Source organism: Canis lupus, chromosome 19 (assembly GCF_048164855.1).
Source record: "Canis lupus baileyi chromosome 19, mCanLup2.hap1, whole genome shotgun sequence".
In the NCBI taxonomy this organism is placed as follows: Eukaryota; Metazoa; Chordata; class Mammalia; order Carnivora; family Canidae; genus Canis; species Canis lupus.
The window spans coordinates 36962661-36989721 of record NC_132856.1 but is presented as its reverse complement, the minus strand read 5'-3'; the positions used below and the strand labels follow the sequence as shown (position 1 = coordinate 36989721).

General features: G+C 42.6%; 1 protein-coding gene and 1 long non-coding RNA gene across 11 annotated transcripts in view; one reads left to right on the top strand and one right to left on the bottom strand.

Annotated features, from left to right (window-relative positions):
• The window catches only part of LOC140610157 (uncharacterized), a 32533-nt gene extending 18564 nt beyond the window's left edge, over nucleotides 1-13969 (bottom strand). The window contains exons 1-2 of the long non-coding RNA XR_012011932.1: nucleotides 13834-13969; nucleotides 1833-2122 (exon numbers count right to left, since the gene is read on the bottom strand). This is a non-coding gene — a long non-coding RNA (uncharacterized lncRNA). The remainder of the gene's footprint in view (nucleotides 1-1832; nucleotides 2123-13833) is intronic.
• Nucleotides 1-27061, top strand: part of CACNA2D3 (calcium voltage-gated channel auxiliary subunit alpha2delta 3) — a 945543-nt gene that overhangs the window by 647283 nt on the left and 271199 nt on the right. For all 10 annotated transcript variants that reach the window (XR_012011921.1, XM_072785849.1, XM_072785848.1 and 7 more), the window contains 2 exons: nucleotides 9052-9130; nucleotides 19889-20022. Coding sequence is in view for 9 of the 10 variants with exons in the window: in XM_072785849.1 (XP_072641950.1) it covers nucleotides 9052-9130; nucleotides 19889-20022 (213 nt within the window). In the remaining variant the exon portion in view is untranslated. The remainder of the gene's footprint in view (nucleotides 1-9051; nucleotides 9131-19888; nucleotides 20023-27061) is intronic.

The following is a 27061-nucleotide window of genomic DNA, read 5'->3' as shown; positions in this document are numbered from 1 at the left end:
TTTAATCTGTAAGCTTTTTTGGAATAAGGGGCATACCTGTGAATGAGTCACTGTCACCACTTATCTCTCCAGGTCTGAGAGAGCAAGGGAAGCAGGGAAGGACCTCCTAGCCATACAGATGTGTAGTCCACATGGTGGTTAGCAGTCTGAATCTTGGCAATGAATTTAAGAGCCCTCATATCAGCAGAAGGGGGTTTTTATGGTATTGTTAGTCAACATGTATTTGAGTGCTAGCTCTATGCCAAGCATTGCACTGGATTCTATAGATTCAGAAATGAATGAGGCAGAGGTCCTGTCCATTTGTCCATTCCATCTCTGTTCCTTTAGATGTGGTCATTCAAAGGCTCCATGATGTGATGTGCCAACTCAAGGTTTGTAATGGTGCCTCTTCTGTCTCAGGGCTCCTGGTGTGTCCACCTTGTTCCTACATATTGAGCAGTCATTCTTGATGTGAAGTCTGGATGTAGTCATGAATGGCCAACATCTGGGACTCACCAGTCATTGGAGAATGGGCATATAAATGAACAAATGAACTTCTTTCTCAGTTTGGCAATCACATAAGATGAAGGGCCCATTATTATTGTCCAAAGAATACAATTTGCTTTTGAGGAATTTAGAGTGCAGAATATAAAATATCAAACAGAGGTTCTTAACCTGAGATCCAGAGGTGCCTAGGGAATCTGGGTCTTTGGTGGAGGAGATACCCCAAATCTCATCAATCTTACATGAAATTGTGAATGTACAGGCTTGGGCATTTTTTGTAGGGGTAAAGTCCACAGCTTTGCCAAAGTCTCAATGGATCTTACAACTCTGCCAAGGTTAATAGAAGTTGTCATCACTGTAATTCTAGTGTTAGGGATTGTCAATCCCATTATCCTTGGTAATGGCAGATAGCAGTGATGACTCCTCAAAACTCTCTCCTAGGAAGAATCCTCTTCTTCACCCACAACAGACAATTTCCTCTTTAATCAGACTTCTGGGCAGGGTGGAGGGGGTATCTGGGATAGGAGATTTGGCTTTCCTCAGTTCACTTTGTTTAGTTTTACTACAGCAAATTGTCTCCAATACACTCGGATGCAACTCTCTGACTAGAATTCACTGCTTCTGACCTGTCCTTGCATCCATTATCTGGCTTGCTATTGATCACAGGGAGTGGGTGGATGGTCCACATGTTACCCACCCTCAAGGAAAGTACAGTCTGAGGGTTTAACTAACTTGCTCAAGGTCGCCAAGTCAGTAAATGTGCAGTTGGACTGACCTGGAACCCAGGTCTCCTGATTCCCAGCTGTTTTAAGGGTACTCAGTATTTACTTGAGTCAGATATGGTAAGGCACACAGACCTAGAAATGCTTGATGTGAAGGAAATTGAGTATACTCGTAGTCCCCTAGAAACCAGAAGCATGCCATACCACATGGAGCTGCTTCAAGGGGAAGCCCCAAGGCAAGGTGAGTGGGCAAAGAAAGAGAGGGAGAGGAAACTAGATGGTGAAGCCTTCTTGTGGTTGCCAAGGGGAGAAAGAGAGAAAGTAGGGTAAGCAGGTTTAGGACTGAGTAATCTCTGTGGGCTTTGGGGCACAGGACTTATCCCTAGTTGTCTAGTACGGACCAGAGAGTGATTAGGGCAGGTGGATCCAGAGTGTGAATAGCTGATAAAAAGAAGAGGCCTGGATTGGTTTATTTGCATTCAGAGGTGCACTTGTGGGCAAGTCGTTTGTTACCTGCAGGAATTAGCTAGCCCTGGGAGGGGTAGTTCCTCCAAGGCAGGAAGGCCCCAGGTATCGGAGCATCAGAAATAGAGAACATAAAAAGACACAGTGAAACACTGGCTTTACCTCCTGAATGAAGTCCTTAGGGCTGGATAGTCTAGTGAATTGTGTCACCAACTTTGAGGATGTTTGTAGCTTGACTTCTTACTGCTCTGTGAAGCAGCGTGTCATATCCTGTGTTCTGTGCTAACCCAGTTCGCCGTCTCTGGATGACTCAGAGACACCTTCTCCTTTACCTTGACACAACACATGGCCCCAGAACTGGACTTGCATCTTCCTGCTCAGAAGATCACAAATGGCTTTTTTTTTTTAATTGGGATGTTTTCAATACCACACATGAGGTATCAGGCACTGTGCTTGAGAGGAAAGAGATTATATAGACTCTTAGAGCATCCCCCAAATGACAGCACATTTATCATAATGATCTATGATATTCATTTGTTGAAATTTTATTACTTTTGTAATCTAATTCAATTTGTCCCATCTTACTGCTGCTCAGGGCAGTGTTACCTTATATGCATTTCTCATCCTTTGGATAAGGATGTTTCATCTTTTATTATGAGCATGATGGCTTCTAGATTAAAGCAGCCTGCTCAGTATAACTGTTTCCATTGGCATCAACCTTCTCTGGCGCTACCTCTACTCTTGCAGTGTTTTTGTGAAGACATTATTGGTGGTGATTTATGAAGCATTTGGGGAATAATCAAGTTCTAGTCCTCAGCTTCTGCTTAGAGTTTAAATATTTTATTCAGAGGTGCTTCTCTAAAGCACAATTCATTGAAATGAGCAAATAAGAGAAGTAGGTTAGGAGTATCTTTTGTGAAGATACAGATTAAGAACATATTCAGTAATAGTAAATTGGCCTTGAAGGCCTAAAGACATCAGGAAACTTCTTTCTAAAGCCGAAGTTGTGCACCATTTTTGAGAAATCCTGGAGGTGTTTTAGGGGATAATTGAGTTGGGCAGTGACCCTAAAGGGCCATGGGCAGGTGGAGTATGTGAAGGTGAGTTCACATGCTTATTTGCAGAGGCTGCCACTTAGGTGAATTAAAATTTGGAACCTGTAGATATGGGCACTCAGAGGTACTGGACAATTTTTTTTGCAAATGGCATTTATACATAAAATCCATATAAATTACATGTTTTATAAGGTAGAAGTGCTAGATTTATAGTTAAATGTTACTTTAAAATGAAAGATTGTCTTCTTTTTTTAATAAATGTAAAAAATATGTATTTGGAGGCTTTTAAATATGCTGTTCTCAGTCCTTTCCTCTGTATGTGGGAGCATGAGTGGGGTTATTATAATTTCAAGGAGCACCTTTTGGTGTGAAAACTCAGCTCTAGCTATGGACATGTGAGTATAGACCTGCCCTTTTTGGGGGAAAAAGGAAGTGCAGTTGGCTTATGCTTGGTTGCCCAGTCTGGTTGGTGTCTGATGTTCCTGACTTGTTGGATTGACACAAACTTTAAAAAAAAAAAAAAAAAAAAGATCCTCTTGATCCATTTTCTCTCTCTCTCTCTCTCTCTCTCTCTCTCTCTCTTTTAGACCACATACAGATTGTAAACTCCTGGAAGTTTAGCCTCAATCCTTAGCAATCTATAGAAACCCATTTGTTTGAAATGGCTCCACTGATTTCTTAATTCCTGGTTCCACTTATCTTTACTCAAGACTTATCATCTTGTCAGTGTTTCTTTAAAAGTGTTGACATCAGTCTACCTCTGTCAGACCCATCATGGGTACTTTTTAAAAATGTAGATCTGTGGACTACTTAGTTGAAATCTCTGGAGGATGGGTGTTGGGGCAATGTGTGAGTCAAGGTCCGGGGATTCTGATGTCCAGCGAAGTCCAAGACCTCTCCCCACCCTGGCCAGAGCCACACTCACTTCTTACCTGGAACACTTCAGTGGCCTCCTGCTTTAGTGTCTGCTTCTACCCTGTTCCCCTATATCTGTAGTTCTCAAACTTGGGTGCACATTGGAACCAAGGGAGATTAAAAGACCCTCTGCTCCAGAAGATCTGATTTATTTACACTTGGATGAGACTTGAGCATTCAGAATTGTAAGAGCATCACAGGAAAATCAAATGTGCAGCCAAGTTGAGCATGACTTGTTCTCTAGATTGTAGACAGATTTGCCCTTTTACAAGATTGTGTGTAGCTCATGTCAGGCTTCTATGCAGTTTCTTCTGTGGTTCTGTTCTCTGACAGTGGTTGCAAGGGCCCTATTTTCTGTCCATATTCATTCTCTACAACTTGTCCTAATTGACTCCACTCCATTTCCACTGGTTTCTTCAATATCCCTTGAGCATGCCTATCTCAACGATTTTGTACCACTTCTATTCCCTTCACCTGAAACATTCTTCCCCCAGCAGCCATTTGTCTTGTTCCCCCTTCCCCACCCTGTTTTGTCCAGATCCCCTTATCACATGTTACCTTACCAGGGAGGGCTTCCCTTCCTCTCTTCCTAAAATAGCACCTTTTGTCACTATCTATTTCCTTACTCTGCTTATTTTCTTCATAAGCACTAAATCAAACAAACAAATATTAGATACGAATTTGCTATTAATTATCTGTTTCACTCTCATGAAAATGTAAACTCCCTGAAGACAGACAGACTGTTTTTGCTTACCCATTTTATCCCCAACACCGAGAATGGTCCCTGGTTCATAGTAGGTATTCAGAAGCTACTTGCGACAGAGGGATGATGACCTGCTACTGTTGGACTATCTCAAAAGCCTGATCATTGGTGATAGCCCATTTGTTACCAAAAGGACGTTGGGGGGGGGGGGGGTGGCTGGCAGCCTGTTTTCTGGCTGTGCAGTGTGTCCATGATAGCTCTACCAGAATGTACTCTTCTTCCTCTATTTTAATGACTTTAGAAATAAGAGATTTGGTTCATTACTACCTATATTCACCCAAGTTAAGAGGAATGGCACCCCTGAAATTTCTGGTAGGAATTGGATCTACATGAGTCAGAGCATAATTTGTTTTTTGGAAAAACTGGATTGATTTTTTTTGTTTGTTTCACTTGGGAAATTTTATACTAAGCAGATTAAATTAAATGACTTTGAACTTTGAAATGTCCACATTCTAACATTTTATGAAGCTTAATTGGGTTTATAGAACATTTAAAGACCATACAAACTTGAATCGGAGACCAAAATGAACTAATAGGTTTATGCAGGCTTTTTCCCCCCTGCCTTTATGCTGCATTAACGAAAGTGGTGCCTTCATGCCAGATGATGAGTGTCAAGGCCTGACTTTCTGAAGAGCTTTGGTGTGTCCTGATCCCGCTGTGGTCTGAACTGTGCCATGGCTCTGTCCCTTGATATTTCGTGCTATGAACTTGGCTTTCAGAACCACCTCTGATCTGAAAAGTAGTTAGGCTCGAGGCAAATTTGTGACTATTTCTCTAATGGTGCTTCTTGGGGAAGAAATCCCTGATTGTTGGAAATAAAATCTCTCAGGTTACAGAATCTGCTGATAGAAATGAGGAACAATTTGGTTATGTTACTCCTAGAGGTTTTGCACTCAGTTAACTGAGCAGTAGAGTATGGCAGCCCACCCTAGAAGATGTAGAGCTGGGTTGTAATGTCGTAATTTTCATATTAAATTTTCACTGCTACATTGATTCTTCCCAGATCCTTATAGAATGGTTGAGGAAACTATAGTGTAATTATTTTATTCTCATTTAAAATGATCTTTATTTTTTTTAAAAAGTATTATTTATTTATTTATTTATTTGAGAGAGGGAGAGAGAGAGAGAGAGAATGAGCAGGGGGGAAGGGCAGAGGGAGAAACAGGCTCTCTGCTTAGCAGGCATGTGGGGCTCGATCCCAGGACCCTGGGATCATGACCTGAGCCTAAGGCAAACACAACCCACTGAACCACCCAGGAGCCCCTAAAATGATCTTTAATTCTTAAAGCAATACTTGTTCACTTGTAAAAACATTCAAGTGATGTAGACATTTGTGAAGTAAAAAGTATAAATCCCTTTTAAGATATATAGGGTTCTATGCTATCCAATATCCTACAACTTGCTTCTTTTCCCCTTACCGATTTGTAATAGATGCCTTTTTGCATGAGTACATAGCTGCATGATAGTCCACTCCATGAATACACTATAACATTTTTAAGCAATCAGCTATCAAGAGACACTTAAGCTCTAACAGTTTTTGACTATTACAAATAATGAAGATGAACATTCTTGTACTTTTATCATTTTTGTGTATTTGTGAAAATGTACAAAATGAAACTATAGGGTTTTAAGAAGATGTGCAACTCAATAGTTTTTCCATATATCTACCACTTCGTGTCATCTCTAATACCTGCTTGGCCCCTACAGGCATTTTATTTGTTATCTTGGCTCTAAGATAAATGCCTAGAGGTAGAATTACTGGGCCTGAAAAAAATTACAACTATAAAATGCTATGGATATTGTTAAATTGCTTTCCAAAATATTTATTTTGGAGTAAAATCCCTTCTCTTTTGTTGCCAGTTGAAAGGCATCATTGTGAGAAATCCAAGGCGTGAACCTAGTATCATTTGATTATGTTTATTTTATAGGCAGAGATGTGACAAGTCATTTCCCTGCCATTTCTACTTAGATAAGGAGGGCAGTCCACAGGGAGCCAAGGCCGCCACATAAATGGAAATACTGAACGTGATTCTGATTTTCTTTCATAAGCAATGAAATAAAATACAAACCAACAAAATAAATATAATGCCTGTAAATCCCTTATCATGTACCTGACCCAAGGGATGGTGCTAACTGTAGGAGCCAGGGCAGTGGTGTAGGAGCATGGTGGGGGTTTGAGGGCTGAGATGCTGGTTTCCATTATTGTAGTTATTGTTAGCACAATTATACTTGAGCAATCATGTCTGGTCTGAAGTTTGGCACAATCCTACTGGTTTTCCAAATGGGTTGCCATCTTTTTAAGTGAGGAATTATAGAAGTTTTGCCAGTGATTCACAGCATTGTCCTGGAGTTTTAACTATGCTGCTGAGAGAGAACTCCGTTTATTCTGAGGTTCTTCATCTGGAAGGCAGAGGAGGTTCGGTATGTTTAGGTATCTTTACTTGAAAACAACTGGGCTGCTCTCTGCCAGACCCTTTCCTCTTTGCCTACAAAGGTAGACTCCTAGCTTCATTTCTGAAGAGCTATCTCTTAAACTTTGTTTTGTTAAGAGCCAGTTGGGATGCAAGTTTTTATTGGTCTTGTGTTTTCCCTTTAAATAGCCTAAATTTGAAGTGTGAGGTGAAGAATTATTTAAAAAGCATGAGTCTGAGTCTCAAAAGATGGGATGCCAGAGCTGGCTCCTATGGATGCTGGCTCTGGGCCATGGGGCTGATTGGGGTTTTCTAAATGGACAGACCCTGCATCTTCAAGACTTTGAGACGAGGGAGGACCCAGTGTTATCTTGAGGTCTCTGAAGACCTTCCCATTGAATCAGGACTTGAAATTAAAGCAAATCATTTTACTTAACTGAACCTCAGTTTCTCCCTAAATCAGACATCTTCAGCTAAATACCAACAGTGCCCTGGCAGGAAAAGTGAACAGGGAAGTGACTTTTTAATAGGGGGGAAGGTCAATGACAACTACCTTTGGGCATATAAGGCTGACTCTTCTCTTGTTTTCCCTAAAAGAAGCCAGAATCTCCCAATCATAAACAAACAAACATAAATAAACAAACAAACAAACAAACAAACAAATAATCCTTTCTCAATGTGACTCCATTGAGAATAGTGTGGAAAAGAGTAAGGGGAATGAAGTGAGGCAAAACTCTCTCTGCCTGCTCAGCCACCTGGGAAGCCCCCTTGTAGGAGCTGTGATGGATAGAATGACTGTCTTGGTGCACACAAGCATGGGCAGGCTGAGGCTCCAAAGTGAGAATGTGCATTTTAATATTTCTGCAAACTTGCCTTTGAGCTATAATGCCCAGGTAAGAGAATATTTATGATCAAAACAAAATCTGGGGACAGGGGACACCTGGCTGGCTCGCTCAGTTGGTAGAGCATGTGACTCTTGATCTTGGGGCTATGTGTTCAACCCCCAGGTTGGGCATGGAGCCTATTTTAGAAAATAGAAACTAATGAACTAATTAATTAATTAAAGCAAGATCTGTATTTCTGTACTCTGGAGCATTCGTATCTTTTTATCCTTTCATGTATTGAGTTTTCACGTTCTAAGTACTGTGCTCCATCAGGACACAACCAGGGAAAAAGAGACACAGCCCTTCCTTCCTTGTATCAGGTGGACAGTCTACTGGAGATCAATCTCACAAGTGTAACCATGTGAGATACTAGTTAGCTGTAACTATAATAAAAGTGCTGAAGGACCAGTAGGGGTGCCTGACCAGGCTTGATGAGCTGAAGGGACATCAGCTGGTAAAAAGCCTTTCGTGCCACATATCCAGCATCTTCATCTGATGGCATGTCTTCTTTTAACTTGGCCACAGAGTGGTAGTCATAGGACTATGCCTGGCCTGCCAGAAGAGTTTTGTTTGGACCGTGTATTGTTGAATCCACATACTGTTTTAAATTTGAATTCAAGAGTCGTAACCCTTTTAGTCCCCTATCTTTCTTCCATCTAACCTTCAAGTACTACTTTGGGAGATGGGTTGTGCTCTATTTCAAAGAATTCAGGCCTCCTGAGAGAGAGTTGAAAAAGCAGTCCAAAATGGGAGAGTCAGGGCTTTACATGTGTTCTCGGCTCTTCGGAAGCCAAAAGCTTAGGAAGGCTAGAAAGAGCCCTTCTTGGTCTCCTGGCTACCGGCCGTGCCTCTGGTCCCAGTTAATTACCTATTAAAATCACGCCAGACACCACAGATGGTAAGAGTGTATGTAGCCTGTCCTCACCATTGGGGGGAAATGTTGAGGGTCTTTTGGTGGCGTTCATATGCTCAAGAAGAGCACACTCTGTGTTTCCTGTGTGGATTAGGAAAATGGTGCGGATTTGGTCCAGACCTAGAGGATCCTTGTCCATATGTGGGCAGCAAATCCAGGCCCGTGAGGCTGCTCGTTTCCCATTTCGAGTTGTTCTCCTCTGTCGTGAGTTGCACACCGAAAAACAACTACCACCAGTGCCATATGGTTTAAAAGATCAAAGGCTCCAGTTTTGAATATATTTCTAGCTGACTGTACTTCAAATGTCTTAAATATGTTCCTACAGATGGGAAGCCTGGGGCATTAAAGAGGTAAACCACATGTGCGGGAGCCATGCATGTGGTCTGGGCAGCATGGTGAAAGGTGCATATCCCTGATGCCTGTGCTCCTCTTCCTCTCAGGTCCGCATCTTCACCTACCTCATTGGACGAGAGGCTGCTTTTGCAGACAATCTCAAGTGGATGGCTTGTGCCAACAAAGGTAAGTTCCCTGCCATCTTTTACTCAACTCACAAGTAACTTCTCCTAGGATGCGCGCAAGTTGGGATAGTTAAGAGAAAGTAGAAAGTTCTAAGAGAAGGCTGTGATTTCTAGGGTAAGATTTGGGTGTTTCTAAATGGTTTTTTGATAGACTTGTAACAATTCCCAAATGTGTTTGCAAATTTTGAGGACATAGTCAAATGGAATGGTTGAACCTCTGTGCTCTGCTGCATAGTAGCTGGGTGAGCTTGGGAATATTACTATGGCAGAGCAATTTACTGTGCATCAGATATCCAAGCACTCACTCCCCATTCCCAGTCCCCTTGTAGTTAGGTGGAACTTCAAGACTGGTTCTGGCCAATAGGCTGTAAGCAAAACCAACCTGGGTCATTTCTGGGCTAAAGCGTTCTGGAGCTGGTATGATAGTGTCCATTCTCTGTTCTCCTACCCTTGTGAACTCTGAAACTCCATGTTCCAGATGGAATAGTCATGAAACAATTTCATCAGCCTGGCTCCCTGAGGGATCATCAGGGACTGATGCCCTTCTACTCCCCCTGTCCCCTGCCAGCCCACACTGAATATGTATCTAATCAATAACCCTTTGTGTTGGGACACCTGGGAGGCTCAGTGGTTGAGCATCTGCCTTTGGCTCAGGGCATGATCCTGGAGTCCCGGGATGGAGTCCCACATCGGGCTTCCTGCATGGAGACCGCTTCTCCCTCTGTCTGTGTCTCTGCTTCTCTCTCTGTGTCTCTCGTGAATAAATAAATAAAGAATATGTAAAAAAAAATCCTTTGTGTTAAGCCACTGAGATTTCCAGTTTGATATGTTCCTATAGCATAATGTAGCCTACTTAACTGATTAAATTCACTAACTTTAAGCTGCCTAGGTGTTCTAATCTTCAAAATCAGGATGTCGGTAATAGTTCTTCCTTTGATTCCTACTAAATATAAAGATTAATGAAACAGTGTATATTAGGTGCCTGGTTCAGTGCTGGGACATGGTAAGTATTCAATAATTTTGTCTTTCCTATGTTCTGAAGTCTATTGATTAATCATCCCCTGTCGTGTGTCTGAAATGATGCTTTGGGGAAGCTAGAGGGAGGGAAGAAACAGGGCCTTCTAGTTTATTAAGGGCTTCCTTTCATGTTACACACAACCAAGAAGACAAAGCATAGGAGGCAAATAGGTGGTAGAGTTCAGACTCCTAGAGACTTAACCTAGACTCGAGTTCAAATCCAGCCTCCACCATCCACAACTCATGTACAAGTTACCAAACCCATCTGGGTCTGAGTTGTGTCACCTATAGAACAATGGTAGTGATGACACCTGCCCCACCTGAAATGAGGTTGTGTAGGTAAAACTGGTAGCATGGTGCCTGGCACATAAATGCTCAATATTATTTCCTGGTGCCATTTTGGTCTGTAGGCATGTCTTATTTCCCCTCAGAGGCTACATGCTCCATGACAGCAGCCTTTAGCTCTGATTTCATCATGTGTACTCAGGGAGAGCCTGAACCTCCTATCCTGCTCAGAGTGAATACACCTTTCATGTTTGAAAAATGAGTAAATTGGCTATAAATACTTATAAAGAAAGACATATCCTATCACACGGTAAACTGGTCTTGATGGATTTAGGTGTTTTGTTTTGTTTTGTTTTTTAATATTGTCTCCTAAGCCATCCTTTATTTTAAAAAGTTCCAACGTTGGTGCCTTAGTGGAGGAAAGAGGATTCCATGAAGAGTTTGCATATCCCAGTTCTTAAGACAAAGTTATTTTAGTTGCAAGCAACCAAAGTTGTTCTCCGAAATTAAAAAGAGGAGTGTTTTGGAGAGGAAAGGGGGTGACTCAGAACCCAGTGGGAAGGGAAACTCATGTCCCAAGAGGGGCCAGGGAGCTGTGTTTCCATTCCTTTCCTCCTTGGTTTCTGTCTATGCTCCTTGGCATTCTTCCTCCCTGTAGACAGACCTCCCCTGCTATGGTGTGGACACATCTCAAAATGACCACCCCATGCCATGCACACTCATCTGTCCACACAGCACATTGTGAACAAGACAGGATATTAAGAAGAAGAGTTTATATCTTCTCCACTTGAGACTGATCGGCACCTTAAATTCTGATTTCAAGTCCCTTCCTTCCTCCCTCCAGAAAAGATTATGACCCTCAGCTTGGGCCAGGTCTCCCCACTGCTGAATTGGGTGTGGGCAGAGGTAAGCCCATGGAGAAAAGTATGTACGTTCTGTGGGGTCTCAGCACGATGGCTGGATGGGTGTGGGAAGTGAGTCGGGAAAAGGTGTGTGGCCAAGTAAATAACCTTTGCTCACCTTTCCCTTTGTTCAACATTGTCTTGAATTATCTGCTTCTACTTGGAACAGTCTTTTAAGCCAATGTCAATTCCCTCATCTACAAAGTAGGGAATTGCATGGGAGGTTTCAACATTTCCTTGAAGTGCTAACATAACACATTTTATAATTATTTTAGTTGATTGGCTGGCTTGCCTCACTAAAAGTCATCAGCAATTCTGATGGTCTCAGAATAATGCATCTGGCTTCACTTCAGGGAGAAGTATAGGAGAAACATAGGCATGAAGTTATGGAGGCTGAGTGAATCCCAGATTTCCTCTGAGTGAAGAGGCTATTGTTGAAATAATTTTTGGAACTTTGTTGACATTTGAAAACCTTGAGCGAGCTACACTTTCCCCCATTTTTTCCTTTATTTTGTGGTCTTGAAAAGAAAGAGTTCCTTTCCATTTTCAAATTTTTAAAAATGTTGCTGTTATTCCTGCCACATCAGATTGCAATTCTTCCCATCAGCTAGTATGCCTTTAGTCATGGGTTCTTGTTTTTACCACTGTCTGTGTCCAGCTGATGAAAATTACTCAAATTGAAGTCTTGTCTTAATCAACTAATATTACACCATAATTTAGTTTTAGTCATTGTTTATAAGAATCTTTGAAGCATCCTTTTGAAGACAATTTAGTCAACTCAGAGTATTCCAGGGCCTGGCTATAGAATGTAGCCCTTTCGATTTAGAAGTTCTGAGTATAGCAACTTGGAAAACCCAAGGAGGTAATAGTAGCTGCTTAGCTGGCCAGGCCATTGGATTCCACAGTGATCCTCCTTCTCTTCCTGTACAAATCGGTCATTGCCTTCACTGCCAAAGCAAGTCTCTCTCAAGAGTTCTGCCTTCCTCACTCTGCTACTTTTCTAAAGGGCCTTGAGAATAAAATGTCATTGTTTGCCACTCTTCAAAGTAACAGTTGCCATCAAAATGTTAGGTTCCAGTCATCTGTGCCCATATAAACATTGGCTTCACGTTGCGTCAGTTATGGGGTTTTTGACCACGTAACATCGGTGAACAAGTATTCTTCTATGGTCATTAATTAAATCATTGTTTATAGTCTCAGATTGTTATAGTATGGAGGCAGCATAACATTTTTCATCTCAAGTGACATGAGGTCCAGAGGGGCCCCCCCTTACATACTTTCTCCCTGAGTCAGCCAAGTTCTTCAGTGAAATGAAGCATTAGCATTCGAGGACCAAAACAGACCCAGGGAGAGCCCAGGGGAGTCCACGGAAAAGCCTGTTGACTGGCTGGCCAGAGTGACTCAGGAGTTGTATGGCCAGCACCTATCTTTTCCCCAGGTTGGTGGCCAAGGACCCACTATCAGTGCATTTCTTCTTGCTAGGAAGCCTGGTAGCCATGGAGACAGTTCTCAGCCAGTGCACCTCAGACACTGTCCCTTGAAAATGGGTTCCTGGGGATTTTCCTACCCCTTGCAGGAGTTCTATCCCTTGTCCAATCTACTAGCAAAAACCAGAGAGGCCTGGAGCTCATCGGTTTGTTTCATTTTATGCATAACTAGGTCCTATCTTGAGGGAACCAGCCCTAATGAGGCAAAGCAGCAAACCATTTTAAATACATTAAAACAATCATTGCCACTGTAGAACGGCTTGTGGAATTTTAAGCTCTGCTTTCACACTATTGGATAAACAAGTGAACTGGGGGAGCAGAAAAGAAGGACTGACTAGCCCCAATATTCCATAAAGCCATGATGACCTTCTCTAATGTTCAGTGTGCCAAGATTTTAAATAAGCACTGCCTGATTCTCCTTCAAAAATCACGGTGAAGGGAGTGTTTTCCAGCTGTGCAAATAAAGAAGGACCTCTGTGTTTGGGTTCTTAACCAATCAGTCATCGTTAGGTCGAATGGAAATGCCACACGAGGCTCTCTTGGTTGTCTGCTCAGCTTGTCCCTTTTTGATGGGTTAATGGTCATTTTCTCCTCATTTGAAAGAATTGGTGGCCTGAGCCCTCCTCAGAAGTTCATACCCACAGTCTTTCCATCAGTAAATTCTTAATTTCACTCTACCTTTCCAACTATCTTGTTCTCTAACAGATAAGTTAAATTTATGAGGCCAGAATGGTTATCAGTGGGGTTTAGGGGAAAATGAAAATTAAAGCTTTTTGCCATTTTGAAACAGGTGTGAGAAGGCAAAAATGTCATTCAGATACATTTATGTAATTCTTTTAAAAAAATTTTATGCCTTTTGACCAATGTCTTCCTAATTCCCCTCCTAAACACACACACAACCCCTAGTAACCACCATTCTACTCTTTGATTCTACACATTTTGCCTTTTTAGATTCCATATAAATTCCACTTATGTGATATCAAATAGTATTAGTCTTACTTCATCGCACATACCTCATTTAGCATGGTGGTCTCAGTGTCCATGTTGTCCCCATGGCAGGATTTTCTTCTTTTTCGTGGCTCAATAATATTCCATGGTGTACATTCTATAGAACATGAAGATTGGAGTGGAGAAGATAATGGTGATGAAGCTGAAGACAGAGCTATGTTTTTGGTTACAGCTAAGCATGATGAACTGCTTACTCAGTGGCAGGTAGAATGTCAAGTATGTTCGTGTATTACCTCTTTTGACCTCTTAATAAGCTTTAGGAGGTACATGAGCAGGAAACAGATCTGGAGAGACTGGCACCTTGCCCCAGGTGAGCAGCCAGGAGGTGACAGAGCCAGGATTCAGGCCCAGCAGATCCAAAGCCTAAGCTTAACTCTTCACCAGGTTGTGAGGTTGCCTCTCTCTGGGGTGAAGATAGTCCCTTTTCATGGAAGACTCTTGCCTGTTTCCCATAGTATAGAGGAATCTAGAAAATGGAATTTAGAGATTGAGGCAAGACTTTAATATGTCATAGCTAATAAAGGCTGGATGAGGATTTATACCCAGCCTGTGTGTCCCAGAAGTGGTCCTGCCTCAGTCTGTGTAGGCATGTAGTCCAGTTCTTGACAAAAATGTCAAGAACAAATGGGGACTTTCAGGCTCTGAAAGGAGATGAGGTAGGGGGAGTTGGCTGATCAGTAGAGCTGCAGACAAGCCAACTTTCCTAGCTCTACCATGTGATCCTTCAAATTATTTTTTCTAACATTCAACTTGAAATTAAAAGTGTAATATTATTCACAAAGGAAAGGTTTGCTCCTAAATCTAAGGTTTGGGGCTGATTCTGACAGCTTCACTCTTGGGAGTGATGCTCACAGAGGCAGCTGGGCTCCCTGCCCTGGGGGGCATTCTCTCCCAGTGAGTTCTTTCCAATTCACTGAACACGTACCCCCCAGCACTCAGGGCCAGCAGACCCCTTGTTTGGTCTTTGTGAAAGAACAAGGAATTATGGAGACAGAAAGCTGTTTGTAAAACTGTACATTTTTTTTTTTACAGAAATAAGTAGTGTGTGCTGTTGACAGGGAGGAGGAAGATGGAATACTGCAAGGGTCTTCCAAGAACACTGCTCTTCCCTTAGGGAATGCACACGAGGTCACACCATTCACCTCACTGCCCACCTGATTGCCCAGGCAAGACTGAAGTCTGAGTATAAGCTTGCTTATCTTCAACTTGTCTTATTTAAGAGGGAGAAAGCCTTTGAAAAGATCCAACAGGATCAGTGGCCATCACATCCAAGGCAGAAAGAGGACCTTGGTGTGTGAGGTGCACGCCCAGGGTCTCCCATGAGATGCAGACTTGTGGGGCCCTCGGCTCTGGCATCACTGCAAAGCTGGGTATTGAATGATGTGCTGATGGAGCATCTCACACAGAGGCATCTTTTAGATGAGGGCCCTTAAAAAATCTCAAAGTGAGGGTGCCAAAATCTCAGAAACACAAAGTACCAGGGTGCCTGTGGTTGATCACACGAGTAGTTATAACCCAGAGTTCACAGAAGGCTCTGCAAGGGAATAAGGTAAATAAATTGATGTTATGTAGAAAAATGAGCAGACCACTTGTAATAGATGGCTAATTTCAGCATTAATTAGTCCTTGGTAATTACCAAACAATTGCTGATTCTGTTTTCTTACATAATATATGAAGTCCAAAAAGGCACATTACAGAAGAGAATAAACATTCAAGGGCTAGATTTTAAAAGAAATATGAGTGAAGGAAGGGGGCAAGTGGCCATTCCAGAGAATTCAGAGGGAAAAGAAGAGAAGCACCTACAGTTATGGCCAAAGTGTCCAGCCCTCAGGGACTTCCTGTTATCCATCAAAAGGTACATTTGTTAACTAAAACTTCTACGAAAACGTTTAAAAACAAAAAAGAGCCTTTCAGAAAAGTTGTAGGTTTTAATGGATTGGGGCTAGATGATAAATTTGCATTAAGCTTTACCATGTACATTATTAATAGTATTTTTATAATTTCAGCTTTTCTTGCTATTCATACATCTGCATCCCTGGTGTGTATATATTGAGATATAAGTCAGAACTGTGACTGGGTTTTCAGTAGATCTTTCGTACTATTTATTGAACATTTCCCAAGAGCTTCAGAGGAGAACCACACCTTTCCCATCCCCATCCTCAACCTTCTCAGCCACCCAGACACAAACAGCCCATGACGGGTGCCTTCCTGGGGCAGGACCACTAAACCACTGTGCCTGACCCTTCCCATTACAGGGAGAGACAGTGTCTTCTGTGGTTAAGAGCAATGACTTTGGAGTCTGATGAATCTAGATTTGAATTGATCCAGGAAAAATTACTGAGCTATTTCCTCTCTATACAGTAAGCACACAAGTTGGGCTCTTGTGTGGCCCAGGTGCCCAGAGGCAAGGTGAATCACATTCAGACCTTGTGAATGTCCCTGCATTACTATTGGCTCCCCCAGACGCTTGTGCCTGGTTCTGGGAATGCCACTCTGGACAAGATAGGCACTGGCTTTCTGTAACATGCCGTGGAGCTAATATTCCAGTGAAAGAAAGCCAAGTAAAGTCTGCATCCTGGGATGCAGTGGGAGGAATTAATCCCAGTAGCTGAGCTCTGAAAGATAACGGAAGCCAGCCATGGCAAAACTGGACAAAAGATGTGCAGGGCAGAGGGGACTGCAAGTACAAAGGCCTGGGGGTGGGGTAGGAGGATGAGCATGGCCTGTGAGAGGAAGAAAAAGGCCAGTGAGCTGAAGCAGTGAGAAAGGGTGGGAGCACAGAAGGGGTTCAGTCACCCAGGTGGGCAGGGGCCAGTTAAGGGAGAGTCTTCATGCTCAGGGTAAGAAATTTGGATTTTATTCTAACTCTCAACAAAAGGTGTTTTAGGATTTTAAGCAAAGAGGTGGTGATCTGCTTTATATTTTCAGACGATCCCTCAGACTGCCGTGAGGAGCCTAGCTAACAGGGAGAGGTGCACGGAGGCTCTGGGAAAGAGACAGTGGAGTCCTGGGGTCAGCTAGAAGCAATGCAGATGGGAAAGAGGAATTTCAATATATTTTAGAGGTAGGGCCAGAGGAACATGCCATTGGATTAGCTATGGGGTGGGATGAGGAAATGATGACTATCAAAGATAATTCTTATGTTTTTGGCCTAATTGGGTAGTGGCGCCATTTGCTAAGATGGGGAGGACCCACCAGGGAAGGAATGGATTTGGACAGGGAAATCAGGAGTTGGCTTTGGACAAGTTGAGTCTGAGAATCCTGTTCCTCATCCCCATGGAGGTGTCAGGTATACAGTTGGCTATGGGTCTGTAGCTCTGGGGAGAAGCCAGCTCTTCAGAACTCTGAGTGTGATAAGCAAGGCCAAGTGAGGATGGTGTCCCAGTTCGGTCTCCTTCCAAATGGGTGATTGTGTTTCCTTCCTACTCTCCCCCATGTAATGATCTGTCTCTCCCATCCTCCTCCGTACATTCATTCCCTTTCTTCTCTTGGCCCTATTTTGGAAAACCTAAATCAGGGATTTTTACTGTTGGCTTTGAGCATGAGAATGAAAATGCAGACAACCAAGAAAAATTCCTTCTAAGAGCTGCTGCCTTCAGTGCATATTTGGTGCAGGACCCCCAATAGAATTTCTCTACATGATGAATTGTTCACCCATGTATCCTGATGGTCCAGAACCTCCAGCTCTTTCCTCCTCTAACATGGCAACATCTATCTTGGCTTGTCCTCTGTGCCTTGTTTTTGGCTGTAAGACCTTCCTTCAGAGCCTAAGATTTACCTACTAGCAAAGTGATGAAATGTTTTCTTGCTGATTCAGACACTGGTTGCAGCTGCTGTGCATGAAGGCATGATAACTATGAATGCTCCCCTTCACCCAGCAACACTTTGAAACTTGCCTTTCCCACCTTACCTCCAAGAAGAGGCCACCTGGAAGCCTTACAAGAGCACTAACCCAGATGGATGTCCCTAACTGTAGTGCCTAGCCTCAGAGGGGAGTGCCAAGGTGCAAATGGGCCCCCTCCCAGGTCACAAGCTAGAACAGGCACTCACTGCCTGTTCCTTTGGGGCCCTGTTTCCCGTGGCCCCAGACGGGAGTGACAATGCATGTTAATTAGCAGTGTGCAGAGCTGTCATCAGGAAGCCAGAAACCACATGGTCCCAACCTGGTTTGGGGTTGGCACAGCAAATTCAAACCAGCTGGCCTTTGTTTGGAAATGCCCTGGGAGGGTCCTGCCCCTTTCTGGACAACAGAAGGGCTGGCATTTCCTTACCCAGAGCACACTTTTAGACAAGAGGCTCTACAAACACTATAGCAAGTGCTGTGACAGATCTGGCTTCAGAGGCACCCATATCCTTCTCTGATTTGCTGGCAAGTAGGACATGGCATGAGCTTAGTTCTAAGGGTCCTTATTTCATGGGAAGGAAACATGAGTTCCATCCATACAGTGTTTCCCTTATTAAAATCCTCCCAAGGGATCCCTGGGTGGCGCAGCGGTTTGGCGCCTGCCTTTGGCCCAGGGCACGATCCTGGAGACCCGGGATCGAATCCCACAACGGGCTCCCAGTGCATGGAGCCTGCTTCTCCCTCTGCCTGTGTCTCTGCCCCTCTCTCTCTCTCTCTGTGACTATCATAAATAAAAATAAAAAAAAATAAAAAAATAAAATCCTCCCAAGACTCCCTGCCTGGAGGATAAATTCTGAACTCCTTCCCAAGGTCCTTACGTGACAGTCCTGCTCATCTCTGACTTATAGCATCTGATTTCCAGCCTCTCTCCCCCAGTTCCTTACTCTAGCTATTCTGAGCTATTTTCAGCTCCTAGAAGAAGCCTGACTTGGGCCTTCTTACTCATACTTTACTCACATTTTGCTGGATACACTGTTCCTCTAGCTAACCAGCACTCATCCCTTGGGGGTCAGCTGCACTGACCCTTCCTCAGGGTAGCTGGGTTGGATAGGCTCTCCCTGCTGTGTTTTGTAGCATAATATTGATGGTGCTATTTTGCAGTTGTCTGTTTCCTTAGACCTGCCAGGCCCCAGGAGGCAGGGGCTGTGCTCATCTCTGCTTCTCCACTCCAAGGCACCAAGAAAGGCTTCAATGAATGAATGAGAGCCCCCCACCCCACCTCACCAGGGATCCAGATCTTGCTCAGTTCATGTCTGCCCTTGTAACATCTGACCCATTGTGAAGCCAATGGGACCTCACGCTGAAGAGGAACTCAAGATCAAAACGGTGTCCCCATCCACAAGATGATAGCACGTTTAGGACTTTTTCTGTTACTTAGAAACCACGTCAACCGAGCATATTCAAAAGGCAGGTCTGGTAACCACATGAGGGGTGTGAGCTGGAGTTTCCGCCTCAGACACACAAAGGGCAAAAAATTCTGTAGGAGCAAAAGGCACAGACGAAGAGAGTCCTAAGCATGGGTCCACCTTTGGTATTTATCTGCTGCCTGATACCTGTGAGAACATGGGCGAAACACTTCTCTATAGTCTGCCTTGAGCACCTGACCTTTATCGTGGACACAGTTATGTCCGCTTCATCATGTTGTCAAGAATAAATGAGACAAAGCTTATCAGCTGTTCAGCAGATTTTGTGCCCCTTCAAATTAATTGTGGCTAGTGTTTATTACAGTTATAAAAATGAGATGGCCTTTAAATTTTGTGGTTCATAGTTTTCCCATTGGAAATAAACCCACTCAACTAAACAAAAACAAACAAGCAAAAAAGTTGCAGAATGGCTGTAAAGAGGACTCTCCCTTCCTGACAGAGGAGGTGTAGGTGTATGTGTAAGTGTATGTGTATATGTGTATGTATTAAAAAAAAAAAGTCTGGGAGGACATTCTCTAAAGGGTGAGCAGGGGGCTTCCCCTGAGAGGTGGGTTTATGGTTGACCTTAATTATTCCTTCTGCTTGATTATATTTTCAAGATCCCATGAACACATTACTCATGAAGTGGGTGACGGTAGAAAGGAGATACAATGTTTAGAAAGGATAGGAAAAGAAACAAAAGAAGGTGACTAGATGCACAGGCTGTTACTAACCTTGGTTGTCTCTTGGCAGGATTTTTCACCCAGATCTCCACCTTGGCTGATGTACAGGAAAATGTCATGGAATACCTACACGTACTGAGCCGGCCCAAAGTCATCGATCAAGAGCACGACGTGGTATGGACTGAAGCTTACATCGACAGCACTGTGAGTCCCCAGGGCCTTTGGGGGTGGCCAGAGGTATTCTTCTGTTAATTCCAGAAGACCGTGTTAACCTTAAAAATAAAACTGTCAGTTATTTTACTAGCCAAAATGGATTTATTTAGGAATAGCAAAGAATTGCAATCCAGGGCAAGCATGCTACAGTAAAACTATAGGCAAGTCCAACAAACAAAAGGAAGGGATGTTATTTTATGGAAGAAGGAGAAAGTTAGAAGGGTTGTTTTGAACAAAAATCTTCTGGAATCCCAGAGGTCAAGGCAATGATGGCTTCCCATTGGCTGAGTACAAGAGTGCTTCATTTCTTGTAGAAGATGCAATATACATCTTTTCCTTTGGAGGCCTTTAATTGATGCTTCTTTTCTGTTGAGGATTCTTCTGTTGGGTCTGTCATTGACAATGCTTCCCACCAGCCTCCCCTTCTAGCATTCCAGTCCACTTTAGTGAGGTTTCCCTTTCTTGATTCTTATCTATCACTCTTCCTCCATAATGGAGCTCGATGACATTTTCCTTTGTTGTACGGTTTGTGTTGATCCTCTTAAGAAGCAAGGTTAGTGAAAAATCATATCAGAATGTCACAGGCACTTTGGGAAAGAGTCTGGTCGACACAGAGATGTCGCTTTTAAGCTGTGTCTCCTCTCATTACTTTGTTTTCCTTCTCTGTGTGCAAATTCTGTCCGTAGCCATGATTATGGGCATGTTAGAGTCAGTCCTCGCCATCTGAGAGGTGCAGTCCCAGTGATGAATTTTGGGGGCTCAACTTGGGAAGGTGACCAAAGTTCAGTTCCAGCAGTGAATTGGAGCCATGGGAGAGGCCACAGATGCATTTTCTTCCCATAAACAAATGAAAATATGCTTCAGGGATGGTTATATAGGCAATGGATTGATGTCAGAACTCTGGCCATGGGTTCATTCTAAAGCCAAATCCCAAGCAAAAGAATCTGATGCTGAATTAGCAAAAAAGGAGGAGCTTTGCCAATCATCAGGCAGTGGCTCAATGGCTGGGTTTTTTGTGTAATTTCAGGGTGATTTTTCATAGTGATAATGAGTCTGATGGGAGTGGTGTTTTTCATTTATTGATAGTAAATGTTCTCACGGGGCCTCTCTCCCATCGTTTTTGTTGGGATTAACATCACATTAATCACTGTAACCCAGACACAGCCATCCTCCAGAGTGATCTCAATGGCTACAGTGGGCCGGCTTTTCCCTCCATGAGCTCTCTCACACTGGCTGCCTTCTGGCAGCTGCAGGCAAATGCAGGGCAGGAACAGCATGTAGGAACCTATCTTGGGGGACACCACAGCAGCCTCCCCTACCTCAGCCCACAGGACACAGTAGGATCACAGAAATATGAACTGATTACCCCTTCCTGGGAGAAATGCCCTGCATAGAGATGGGTGTTAAGCTGAAAAACCCTGTTGGATTGCTAGGGAGACCTGGGCCTTTTATCATCTTCCTAGTCTGACCCCAGGTTTGCTTAGAATCTTGGCAATGAAATGAACGAGCTGCCCCATTTATGTTGGCACCATACTAATAGTAATGGCCATAAGATCAGCATGGGTGGGTGCACCTCTTCTTATGTGTGGCTGTGTAAAGCAGGAAAAGCAGATATGAAGAGGAGCAGTGAAACTAGCCAAGAATGAATTGAACTAGTCACCCAGTGGTTTTGTGTACAAACCCTAAAGAGCCACTTTGATCAAGCATTTTATTTGTTTTATCAGTTTAAGACATATAAAACAGAGCCTCTGTCATTAAAGCATAGTAGTACCAGCACCTGGAGAGACAGACAGGTCAATAGAATAGGCAGTTTAAAAAAGGGGATCCAAATCCATATAGAAATTCAGTAGAGATAAAGGTGGCATCTCAGATCAGTGGGGTTAAGATGACTTCATAATAAATCCTTTTGAGAAAGCTAGATGGCCATTTTAGGAAAAGGTAAAATTAGTTCTATTCATCAGGTCATGCCCAAGAAAGAAATCTAGGTAAAATCCAGGTGCCAAGCAGTCAAAACTTTAAAAAACTAAGCCATACAAGCACTAGAACAAAACCTGGGTGAATTCCTCTATGACCTGGGTTCAGAGAAAATCTCTCTAACAATGACTCTAAAATCCAAATGCAATGAAAAGAAACATAAATAAATTTGACTCCTTAAAGACAAAACAAAGTGAAGACCAACTTTTGTAGGTAAAAAACCACAGTAAGCAAAGTCAAAGGCATGGGGTAACATGGGAAAAAATATTTGCAATGTAGAGCGCGCATTAAGTCATTAATAATCCTAATATATAAAGCACTTTTCAAAATCGAGGGCAAAATCTTAAAATTCCTGTAAAAAAAAAGAATTGAGCAAAAGACATGAGCAGACAATTCACAAAAATAATAAAAACAGCTTTTTGACAAATGAAAGATATATGGCTTCGCTCATAGAAAGAGAAGAAAAATGAAAATTACACTCTAGTGAAATACAATTTCACACCTATCAGGGTGACTAAAATTAAAAGCCTAACTGTGCACTTGGTAAGACTATGGGAGAAAGGACACTCATGGGTCACGTTTGGAAGACAGAATGGGGTAATATCTATGATGGGGAATTTGCAGTTACACTCTGACCCAGCAATTCCACATCTAGGAGTGAACTCTGAAGATGACCCTCCAATAGCAAGAAAATACAGATGAAAAAACAGACTTGTTCATTACAGAAATACATGTTATTTCAAAATATTGCAAGTTACTTAAATACCCAAACATCGCAGATTATGATAAAACTGTGGTACAGATACATCATGGATCTTAATATTAAAAACAAGAATGAGGATGACTTATTTCTATTGTTTGACATAGAGTGAATACCAGGATATATTGCTAAGTAAGAAAAACAAAATGTAGGAGTACAAATAGAGTGCCACCTGTTGCATAAGAAAGAAGAGGAAGTAAAATGTGCATGTACCTGCTTCTTTTTATAAAAAGAAACATAGCCAGGATAAACTGGAAACCAGTGGAATCCGTTACCTATGAGAAGTGGGAGGAAGAACAGAAGAGGAGATAGTGAAGGGAGTGAGATGCCTCTGGATACACCTTTTTGCATAGTTTAGACTTTTGAAAGCAGTTTGCTGTTCTATGCACTCAAAAATTAAAATTGACAAGAATGAGGGGGGAACTAATAGCAAATGCAAACAGAACCAAATGAATCCAACTGCATTTCTTTTTTTTTTTTTAAGTTTCCAATTTATTTTTTTTTATTTTTATTTATTTATGATAGTCACAGAGAGAGAGAGAGAGGCAGAGACATAGGCAGAGGGAGAAGCAGGCTCCATGCACCGGGAGCCTGATGTGGGATTCGATCCCGGGTCTCCAGGATCGCGCCCTGAGCCAAAGGCAGGCGCCAAACCGCTGCGCCACCCAGGGATCCCCCCAACTGCATTTCAAATGAACTACAAAAATTATCAAGAAAGGAAGAAAAAGCAGTAAACCTTTGAATATAGTAGTTATGCACAATATTAAATGTTGAACATATAGTCCTTTGACTATCCTGAGTCTAAGTGGGAGAGAGAATGGAAAATAAATATTTTTAAAGATTTTATTTATTTATTCATGAGAGAGGGGGGAGGCAGAGACACAGGCAGAGGGAGAAGCAGGCTCCACATAGGGAGCCCAATGTGGGACTCGATCCTGGGTCTCCAGGATCACGCCCTGGGCAGAAGGCAGCGCTAAACTGCTGAGCCACCCGGGCTGCCCTGGGAAATAAATTTTAAACTCCTTATGGTGTCATTTGGAGTACCATGGGTCTAGCAATTCTGAATCTATTTTGAGAGTATGATAGGATTGAGCAAATGTGTAAACAAGACAAAGCAGACACCTGTGGGATGAGACTGGATGGGAGGTATCAGAATGAGACCATAACTCTGTCCTTTGAAAAGGCCTAGAAGCAGTGGCACCCCAGTAGCAATGAGCACATCTGGAACCCAAACCCCAGCTTCTAAAAACCATTCCCCATTAAAAGATACCAGTGTTCCTTAGAGAAATTGTTAATTGCAGGGCTAGGGCTAGGAAGATGCCCCTCTCCCTCCCAAAAAGCCTGGAATTTTTTTTTTAAGATTTCATTTATTCATGAGAGACACACAGAGAGAGGCAGAGACATAGAGGGAGAAGTAGGCTCTCTATGGGAAGCCTGATGTGGGACTCGATCCCAGCACCCAGGATCACATTCTGAGCCAAAGGCAGACACTCAATCACTGGCCGCCCAGGCATCCCAAGCCTGGAATATTTTATGCCAGAAACTAAGAAGTACTCAAGAAAAATTGAGGTCATATGAAAAGGACATAGAAGTCAGTATGAAAGGACCCTCACTGGTCAACTCTGGGACAGTTTGAACCTCAAAATAAACATGACAGTAATGGATTATAACCTGTGAAATAAAACAGATATCTATATGTTCTTTCAGATAGTGAAGAGATAAACAAATCTCAAAGGAATGAACTAAAGAGGTAATGAGATAGGTGGTCAGGGGTGCAGTGTATAGTGGACTGCTGACTTAGTAAATGTGCAGGGTGTCATGGAGATGGAAAAGCACCACTTTCTAGCCATTTTGGGAAAGACTGTTTAGAGCAAAGGTCATCAGTGGATGCTAAACTAATGGGAAGATTTGGAACAGGTTATTTTCATCGTCTCAAAGACCTTCCCCATAGATTTTTGAGTGGATATATGGGGGAAAAGTAGTATCTGCACAGTAGGAGAATCCAGACAAAAGCTAGAGTGGGTCATCTAAATTAGTGTCACTAATGAGAAGCAAATGTGCATGACGTGCTTCTGGAGGAGGACACATCCCACTTAATGGAGTATTCCATTGGGTATATGTAACCTGAAGGTCATGGAAGAGGATGAAGCCTAGTATTAATATGATGCCTTGCTTTTGATCATATTAATCACCTAAATCAATTGTTTTAGATTTACTAAATCATATACACACATGCACATTATTATACGTGCATACATATACTTATGTATGAAGGGCAGTTAAGAGCTAAGGAGAACCCATCACTACTCCAGCTTTTCCACTAAAGAATTCTCAACAGCAGAGGCGAAGTAAGGGTCTGGGAGCAGCTCTGAACATGCCGTTTTAGAGGAAATGTCTTTGATGTCTTGTGCTTTATCTTCAATATTCTATGAAATTTGCATTCTGTTCCATAATCATTGTTACTTACTTTAAAATAAAATGATGCTCTAAGTGGCTCATAATTGAGTAAAATGGTATGGCAAGATAACAGAGCTCATTTATTCCACCTCTTCAAGAATCCTTTGATATACATAAAACTAGCCCCCCAGACTATGTTTGTCCCTGAAATGAATAATAGCTCAACACCTCCTTTATGCTTTCCCAGCTTCTGTTATATCTTTGCAAATAGCATGGATAAATAATTCCCCTCGTACAATGTTCTGAGAATCCCTTCTCATCTTGGTGGTGCTGAGAAACCTGCTGAGTCAGGGAAGGCACTGCGCTTTCCATCTTCCTTCTTTCTAGGCCTGTTCAGTGAGGACAGGCAGCTGCTGCTCCAATGGATCCTTCTCTGGCCAGGAAGCAACAATCTCTTCAAAGTCTTTATCTGGGCCTGGATCTGGCCAGGTCAAGGACAAAGGTCCCCTGTTGTTTGTGTGGATTCAAAATAGGATTTGTATCCTGAACTCATCTGCGGAATCTAAATTCTGAGCTGAACCCATCCACTTTGGAACCCTCCACAAGATGAATGGGTTTGGGGAGGGACCAGCAATTGCAAGTTTATGACCATCCTGACAATTCTGGACAGTCCCAAGCCAGCATTTTCCTAATATGTCCCACCTTGCAATAATGAAAGACACTAAATTCTGAAGCACTTAACATTGACCCTATTTTCATAATGTCCTGGTTTAGCAATGGCAGCTTTGGATTTTTTTAATATTTAAGCATTTACAATCTACCTGAGTTTATTAATTGAGCGTATTGAATTTAGAGTTAGAATAGCCTCAGCTTCAATTCCATGTCTATACTATACGAGCTATGAGACCATAAGCAAGTCACTTAGGTTATTTGAGTGCTGTTTTCTTCATTTACAGCATGGGAATAAAGCCTGCCTTCCAGGGTTGACCGAAGGATTAAATGTCTGTGCATGGTGAGAACACAGTAAATAATACCTTCTCCAACCTCAGGAACTCAGTGTGAATTTTTCTCCTTGTCTGCGGGGAGTTTTGGAAGTCCTCTCCTTTTTTGACCTGGGTCTCACATAGTAACTACAATATGGCTTAAACCATTTTGATAATAGAATCTGGCACTTGGATATAATGAGTACCTTGGAAGCACTATTCCTCTAGAGATGCACATTAATCCCTTGGAATTTACTTTGCTCTAATTACCTATTGTGGACAGGGCACTAATGTGTGGGACTAGTGCCTAGGGTCACGGTTCCCAAGAAGGACTGGTGGGCGTGCTGCACCATCCCATCAGAGCCCCCATAGCCTCACAGAGGTAAGTACTAGCCAGTTGCCCAAGGAAAGGAAATATGGTAGGAGCCTTCTTAATTACCTGCCATGTAAAGGACTTGGTACCTCTCTGCCCTAACACAGGTCATGCCTATTGCTCGAGGCACACTGGATGTTGGATCTGAAAGGCCATGCTGGTACCAGAAGTTGATCTATGACTGTTCCAAGTTGAGTTTCAAGCTTACTCAAAGTTAATTGTCTTTATACTTAGACTTCCCAAACCTGTTGATGCCAGCTGTTATTTTATCATAATTGTATAAGTTAATTAAATATTATTGAAAACGGTAACTTAATGACTGTTAAAGGAAAGTTGTTACTTCTATAGACATGTAAATGAATGTATTGAAAAGACTCTAAAGAAAATTGCTAAAAATTACTAGTGTCTTAACTATGGGCAAAGCATCTGTAAGACTAGGGAGGACAGCCTTCCATGCATTCAGAGGAAATTGATACTTAGCCTTTCTTTCTTCCTTCCTTCTGTTATTCCTCCCTTCCTCCCTTCTTCCCTCCCTTCCTCCCT